The 8,785-nt window shown below is 37.9% G+C and overlaps 1 protein-coding gene across 1 annotated transcript; it reads left to right on the top strand.

Moving 5' to 3' along the window:
- Positions 1-6,679: 6,679 nt before the first annotated feature.
- LOC131692531 (protein lethal(2)essential for life-like) lies at positions 6,680-7,390 on the top strand. Its single transcript, XM_058979642.1, has one exon. It carries the CDS (start codon positions 6,758-6,760, stop codon positions 7,331-7,333), a length of 576 nt encoding a protein of 191 aa, XP_058835625.1. The 5' UTR covers positions 6,680-6,757; the 3' UTR covers positions 7,334-7,390.
- The last annotated feature ends 1,395 nt before the right edge of the window (positions 7,391-8,785 follow it).

Genomic DNA, 8,785 nt, shown 5'->3' on the forward strand with positions numbered 1-8,785 from the left:
CGTTATGGAGTGTATACATAAATACAAACGAATTCACAAATCTATCTATAAAATACGCGGTCATTTTTCTACCGATATCCTATTTTTTAGTGTTCTGAAGAAAAAATGACATTTCCAACGGTGTGCTATGTTCTTTGGTTAAAAATACTATGCGGTTTTTGGGACAACACTATAAATGTGTAAGTGAACATTACAGGATCCATACTAGATTTTTGTTGTTATTTACAATCAATAGAAAAAACATTCAGTTTGCTTAAGACACGTCCAAAACATACATAAAACAAATTCAAAGTACAGTTCAAATACACATAACAGCACCGGTGGGACTAGCTGTTAAATGGGCCCGATTGTTAAGGGGATCGTCAATGGCCATACCCAGGTCGAATCCTCGGGAACTGGGCAAGAACCGCCATCTGAAAATTACTATCGTCCGCTTTCATACATGCGAGCGAGTGCGTAAGACGTGAGTGAGTTAAATAGAGCGACCAAACGTTATCACCATTCGGGACCTTTTTTGATACCTACCATAATTTGGGAAGTTTGCGAACTCCCTGAAATACACCGTGCCCATCCGCCCAGTCTGGCAAAAGTCGGTCTCGTCCGTCGCTAACCGATCTCGCCAACGAAGGAAGCGCCTGTTGGACACCTCCCCCAGAACGCCTTTCTGGGACCGCTATTTTACTCACCACCCCAGCATCGAACCATACACCCAAGCATCAGTCATCACCATCTTGCAGGAAGTTCATCGTGGCAAAAGAAATTTCGAACCGAGACCGAGCGCTCGCCGGTCCATCTAACTGCCAACACAGCAGGCATGGCAAAAGCACCGAACGGTGCTGCTCGGTGGGCACTTCTACCAATAAACACGCAACCAAGAGGATTGAAGTTGGCACGCCGTACCGGTGCTCAACAGCAGACACCGGTCGCCGATACTAAGGCACCGGTGTCGGTGCCAGCGCATGATATTTAACCACCGTGCTCGTTGCTTCGGCAAAGCACCGACCCGAGTGTTTCTGACTTCGGTAGGCACCGTAACCGAGGTGCATCTCACATCGGCAGGCACCGCAACCGAGGTGTTTCTGACATCGGCAGGCACCGTACCGAGTGTTTTTAAATTCGTAAAACACGGCAGCTTATATTTCGGTAGCGATTATCGCCGCGCTATTGCTGTCGCTTGGTAAGTGGCTCAAAGCAATTTGTGCGTTCATATGCATGAACAAGCTTGGTACTTTATGAAGAATCTGTAATGCATTATACAGTAAGGAAGGATTAAGTAGGTATGCATGTAGGAATTATAAATAGATGAATGAATGGATTTAAATTGGCGTTGGTACTGAAGTCGAATTGTACATCTTAGCCAACTCTTACATCAAACAACCTCAGTCCGAGTATTACGTTTGAAGACCATAACTGACCTTTATTCAGTATCAAAATTAAAAAGATTCTTCTGCACTTCGAAATTTAAATATCGTCCGGTCATTTGTATTCTTTAAAAATAAGAGAAAATTCTCTTCTAAAAACTAAAAAATTTAATATTAAGACTAACTATTTAACGATTAATAGCGATTGGATTGTAACCTCCACATTTGTATTACTAAAAGTATCATTGAAAGACTAAAGTGTCAAAGTTTTCCGCTACTTAGTACTAAATAGCTCAGTTTGAAAATTTTATTCAGGTATGGAAATACATATGCGCCTAAATTGAATTGAAAAGCAAATAGGAATGCGTGATAGAAAAAAATGTTGATTTTAAATATTTTTATTCGGTCAACTTTAGGACCAATATTTTCAGTCTACCTTTCGGGCAAATGGTAGTGCGTCCAACTAGTTTGTATTCCAATTTTTAGATCTTGGTTTTTGTTCAATACAAATCATCCTATTTTGTCATTCTAATAAATTCAATCAAATATACTGTTCATTTGTTAAAATTTACAGTAAAAGTAAAAAGAAACAACTTATCATATGATAATACGCAAGCGAAATAAGTCAACTCGCGTGGGAACATATCATTTACATACGCGTTTAAATTTCTATGATTTACACAAACCCAACACAAATTATACCGATGGTCTATTGACGAACCAAGCCAAATTCAAGTATCATTTCTTAAGAACGTTGTTAACATCTTATAGATGCAAAGTATGCACACATATTTTTTTGTTTTGCTGTGGAAAAAGGGAAATTTATTCCAAATAATAAACAGATCAGATTCGAATATCCGGGGATTTAAAAAATCTTACCCCGGGTAATCGAATCTAAAATAAAATATGTTAAATGTAAATGTATCAATTTGGCTCTATTCAATTTGTAGAATTCCAAGGTGTGATTTGTCTTTTCAGTTGTTTTTCATTTATATAATATATTGTTAACGGGTTCATGATATATTTCAGTTTTGTATAGCTATTTGTGCATGAATTCTCAAACAAACTTAAGGTGTATTTATTGCATTACAGGTCGCATTATCCGGGAAATCATTGGTCTGTTATTCGATTTTCTGGTGTAAGTCAATTAATTTTTCAACAACTAAAAAATAAAGTAAATTAATGAGCTTTTCGTTGGTGTTGTGGTGTTACATGCTTTAGCTAACTTCTCGACGTTTAAGTGAGAGGAGTCTCTTCCTGTGCGTAGTGCTTACACAAAGCATAACTTCATTGACCAATATTGTACTGGATGGTCTGGTGGTCAATATGCTTTTAGTTTTCACAAACTTTCCAACTCATGTTTGCCATCTCCGACGGACTATAAAAAGTTATGTCGATGATAGATGCCCGACCGTATCAGCAAAAATCATCGCATATCCTTACATCGATCACTGTTTCCAGTACAGTTATACTCTCTATGACTGGTAAGTCTACACACCCACTCTACTGTGCAAGAATTTAAATCTCTTTAGACAGTCAAATAAAATTTTATGTATCTAAAATGCATGCAGAAATTAAATTTTGCCGATCAAATTGTAAAAACCCATTTGAAGCTGGCTTTTTTATACCTTAAAGCAGAATAGATATAAAAAGGACAAGGTATCGGTTCAATTATTAAAAATGCAGAATATAGCAAGACAAAAATCTAGTCTTCAGATTTCAAACTGCATCACTTCAGAATGTAGTTTGGGTGATCACTTACCATCTTGTCAACTAAATTTGTCTTTGTTTTATTGAGTTTGCATGCGGAATAATGAATATAGCTTATATAGTATAACTATCGAAGAACTGATAAGGACTAGGACACTAGCTAGCGATATTTATGATAACGTAGATTTTTTTCTAGATTAATGCTCTATAAGTCTATAGTACAGCGAACCAAACGGCACGTCAACACACGGACGCCGTTGGATGTGCCAGAAAAGTAATGAAGTCCGGCCAAAATTCATTTCTATGCATTGTGCTGTGTTAAAAGTTTTGTAATGGCACTGGTAATGACGTATAAAGCGGAAATAAATCGTATGGGCGCACCTTGATTGTGACCTAACGCCTTTACATACGATAACGTGTTTCAAGTAATTTTGAAAATTGAAGTTCTCTGCAGTAGGTAACTTGCTACAAATGATATGAACAATTCCAGTTCCATTAGAGTAAAGCGAAGCCTCCCTCCCTTTTAACTTACCAGGACGGAGTGCTTGGAATGAATATGAAATATTTGCGAAATATGATCACCTTATACATGACCTTGTTTTAGCGAAGGGCCACAATTTTATATGAGATTAGCTCCTCTGAGAATACGTTTTATTGACCGCAATGATCAAATTAGTACTGTAATTTGACATTCTAACTGAAATTAATTCTTTTTTCAAAACAACCTGGTAACCGGATAAACAGATTTTTTCAGTGTCTCCATTTTGTCAGCCTAAAAAAGCACTATGAGGCAGTTCATCACTATTTTAGCTAAATATTGTAATAGAGTTTGCGACATGAAATGACTCAATACTTTATTATTACGCCATAGATAGAATGTCTAAAAATTGGTAACAAAGTTTCGTATAATAAAAATTATCCAAATACTGTGAAATACTTGTGATTGATTGATCGAAAATTCGAAACGTGTGCCCCAAATGGCGGCAATAGGAATAGATTCAAATTGAGCTAAGCACCATATGTGCGTTATCCGTATAGATTGGGATCATAAAAAAATAAAAAGATGTTTATCGATGGCAAAGTTCATATCTTTTGCTTTCAATTAGATATACATTTGCAAGCAGATAAAGAAATAGAATTTTCGTTGACTAGTATTTCCAAGACGCAAAATTAAAAAAAATCCACCATCCGCGATCTATACTTGCATCGAGTTTGGATATTTTATAATTACATATCTAACTAAAAATCAAACTGCCGTGATAATAGAAGTATATTTGCTGTTCTCTTTTATTCCGTCGCACCGAAAAATCTTTTTTTCTTTCTTTTGGTGCATATGCTAGCGGGCTTAAACATTCTCGCTTTGATACGGGTGCAAAGTCAAAGAGTTTCCGAGGTGTTATCCGAAGTTGAAAGCGCTCGGCTCCGGTGCTTCAGAAATTTTAAAGCACCCGGCCCGAGTGTTTTCCGAAGCATCCAAGCACCGGATCGAAAATTTAACACCGCCACCGACACAGGTGCTTCGTTTATCGTGTATCGGTGCTTCGCATCGAGCACTGGCTTGGGGTGCTCATTTCAATACACTCGGTTGCGGTGGTAAAATGCAGCACGCGGTGCCGTGGCGTGTTTGGACATGCCTGCAACACAGTCTACAATTCGGTACGTACCATGCTCACTGAGCCTACCAGTGAAACCCATAACACCACACGGACATTATACAATAAAATACAGAAGTTAAGGAAATTGAGTGTTTTTAATAGCAAAAGATCTGCGAAATCCCTCTAGTTTGCTCAGTAGCGCGCCGACACTGCGACGAAGTCCGAGTCACGTGCTGCTGAAGCTTGTCGGGAAAACCATAAGTTACAAAGGTGACTTGCGATTTAAAAAAAAAATGAAAATTTCTCAACATTTTTACAAAGAAACGTCTTTATATCATTTTAATAGTCGAATTTTGGGACAAATAATTATTCCGACAACTTCGTTTAAGCAATAATCAATAATTTCTTCTGAAGGCTAGCAACATAAATTTTAGCACTTCAGGTTACAACTTCTAATTATTTGTAGTTTTCAAGATATTTTATTTGATATTAGGGTGGTGATGGTACAATAACAATTGTATAATACTTTTGTTGTGAGATGCAACTTTTTTCGCTGGTTTTTGTACAGTTTGACAAAAATAAAATTGAGAGAAAACGAAAAGTTGCACATGGTTTGTCCAACGCAAAATGCACTCTTCATAAACATTTGCTTAGTGTGTCGTCGTTCAAGAGGTAAATGCCCATATAGCGATATAGAATGAGATTAGACTCCTATATCATCGATCGTGGAGATTTACTTTGTTTCAAGTCAAGAACGATTAAGTTTACTACGCTTTTAAATAAAGATAGGTATTTGTTGTCCAAGTGTTATTCAATACTTTATACACCGTTCATTTTTTTTTACATTTGTAAGTCATTTATGGTACAGAAATGTGTCGTAAACAACGCACCATATTTGATATTTGTAATGCATTCCCGAAAGATTTTTTTCATAATTTTCACATCTTTTCTGTGTATTAAATAACCAAAACAAAGATTTTTAGTGTTCAGAATTAATTGAACCAATTAAAATGTTTCCAAACGATTGAGTAAAATGAAATAAAAGAATAAGTTTATAGATTGTAAAACATAAAACCTGCTTCATCTGATATCATTGCGTGAAAACATCATATCAAAACTACTATTGTCGCGCTTATAATAAAATATCACATTGCGGGCGTCTGAAAGGCGCATCAAATATAGCCGCAGTTGCTCCGCAAGCAGATTTCAGTGGAGCTTTATTTTTCTGCTAGCTGTGTGCTTTTCGAAAGCTTCAAGGAAAAAGCTGCCTATACATTTATATAGGCGGCTGTCACGCGCCTATCTCAATTGAGCTTTCATATAATCGCATATCGAGCGATTATCCTGCAAGGCACAATACACAAAAATATTACACCGGTATATTAACCGAACTGCAGGAATGGTAAGTCTCAAATAGTGAATAAACTCACACACTTCTGAAAGCCAATGCGTTTATTAAGTATTGTTAATTTCCGATTAATTTATACATAAAAGGTTCCTTTAAAAAAAATAGAGCAAAAATGATTTTTGATCTGTCTATTAAATTCGCTTCGCTACAAAGACGGTGCGCGAAGTTGCTCGAAAGGCGCGATAATATTGAGCAGTTATTTTCGCGCCTTTCGAGCATATTCTGTGAGAGGAATTCAAACAACGCTCTTATTGGTGAAAATGGCAACCGTAAATAAATAGTGCATCGATAAATGTGAGTGCATTTTAAATATAGATTTTTCTAGATATCTCGAGTACTTTTTCAAATTATCTATATTATCTATAACGCCGTTTCTAGAACAAGCTTACTGAGTCTCACTGAGCGCAAACAAGAACGATGAACACGATGAATCATACCACTCAATATCAGATTGTTCGAGCACTTTCCCCAACAGTCGAGTTTTTCTCGTGAGCTACCTGCTACGCGTCACGCGCCGATGAACGCGCTCGTATAAAAGGGTGACTGAGTGCCCGAAAGCGCATCAGTTTGAACTCGAAATACGATACGCGTAAGTGACTCATCTAGCAAAGTGAATCGAAGTGTAGTGAAGATAATATTAATTCAAGTGCAAACCGTAATCCGTGGAATTACAACCGTAAACAATGTCGCTAATTCCTATTCTGTTCCGTGACTGGTGGGATGACTGCTTGGACAGTCCGCTGCGAGCCTCCCGCATTTTGGATCAGCATTTCGGTAGTGGAATAACTGCCAACGAACTGCTGACTGCGTTGACAGCCGCAGGAGCACCGAAGCGTTCAAGAATCGGCTACAATCGTCCGTGGGTTGCATTACGCAACGATTCCGGATCAACGGTTGACGTGACAGGCGACAAATTCCAAATCAACCTGGACGTTCAGCAGTTTTCACCGGAAGAAATCACGGTAAAAGCTACCGACAAGGCGATCGTCGTTGAAGGGAAACACGAGGAGAAGCAGGACGAGCATGGTTTCATCGAAAGGCACTTTGTGCGACGTTACATGTTGCCGGCGGGACACGATCAGAACAACATTGTGTCATCACTGTCTTCGGATGGAATTTTGACGATAACGGCACCCAAAAAGGCAATTCCGCCACCGGCCGAGGAAAAGACAATCCCCATTGTGCGGACTGGACAACCGATGAAGAAGTTACCGGAGAAATCGGCGGAAAAGACAGAGTCGTTGGAGAACGGCAAATAAGTTTCTGATGTTATGATATGCTATTCAAATCTGCAGTCATAATATGCATTTACTATCACCTACCTCATGAGTGTTTGAAATGTTTCTGATTGTTACGAATGCTGCTTTTAAATAATTTAGTTAGAAGCTGGTATTTTTTGGGAATCAATAAATGTTATTCAATTAATATGTTGCTTTAATAACTTACAATTGAAAGAATTTCTCATGTGGTAATATTTCTTCACGGTTCTATTTTGTCTGTGGTTCTATGGAGGGTCTTGTATGTGTAAAATGACGTTACTGTAATGATAGGGTCCCGTATTACATTTTCTTTTTTCACATTACATTACACCAGTTTGTAATCTATTTTTTCACTGGTGGTCTTCTCATGTTAATAAACATGATTTATACAAAATAGAAACATTCATAAAGAAAGATCTGTCGAGATTTGGAACCGTTTTCAGCAATCGACCAACTGCCTGTCCTAGTAGTAGTAACAATAGGCCTGTCCTTCCATATTTCTTAGCCCTTAAATGCATGGAAGTCATTTTTCCTTGGTACTAATTTTTCTGGTTGGATACAATCTTCACCTCTTGTTAAGGCTTTATATCAAGGTATCTGGTATGTTGCCAAATGGCAACAGTATGCATTTAAGGGTTATGGATACGTTGCTGCTACACACATCCATACATACAGGCATACATACATACATACTTACTATTTGGCACAAGTTTGTTTCAGAGAGCGTGTAATGTCGTGAGATCTAGTTTGTTCAATTCTATAGAATATCATCCTACCATCACGTTAGAGTCACGTCATGGTGAAAAAATTCGCATCGAATTCGTTATTCTCTTCCTAATCTGCCGTTTTAAGCATATTTGTCCCATGTTCTATGGGATTCCCTATATACATGGGACAATTATGCTTAGAGCGGCAGTAATCTCCTATTTGTCTCTTAGGTCCAAAGCGGAACATTAGACTATTAATGGATACGGTAATGTTATTAGCAGTGCAGTCCTTACTTTTTCCTACAATTGTGCTGTTTCATATTCATCTTATAACAAAATTCGATAATCCCTGTTCTAGTCAATATTCGTATTTATTGCGATTTGGATCAGGCAAATCCTTAGTTTTTGCCTTTCTCATATAAAGAAAGGCTATGCAATCACTGTAAAAATCGACTTTTTAACCGAGGCCCGGAGGGCCGAGTGTCATACACCATTCGATTCAGTTCGTTGAGATCGGCAAATGTCTGTGTGTGTATGTGTGTGTGTATGTGTGTGTGTCATTTAAACTCACACAATTTTCTCAGAGATGGCTGAACCGATTTTCGCAAACTTAGTTTCATCTGAAAGGTATAACGCTCCCATAAGCTGCTATTGAATTTCTAGTTGATCCGACTTCCGGTTCCGGAGTTACGGGTTGAAGAGTGCGGTCACACAGCAAATTCCCATATAAACTGGTACCACCATG

This window comes from Topomyia yanbarensis, chromosome 3, assembly GCF_030247195.1.
Source record: "Topomyia yanbarensis strain Yona2022 chromosome 3, ASM3024719v1, whole genome shotgun sequence".
In the NCBI taxonomy this organism is placed as follows: domain Eukaryota; kingdom Metazoa; phylum Arthropoda; class Insecta; order Diptera; family Culicidae; genus Topomyia; species Topomyia yanbarensis.

Coding starts and splice junctions, on each gene's coding strand:
- LOC131692531 (XM_058979642.1), top strand. CDS start 6,758: ATGTCGCTAATTCCTATTCTGTTCCGTGACTGGTGGGATGACTGCTTG.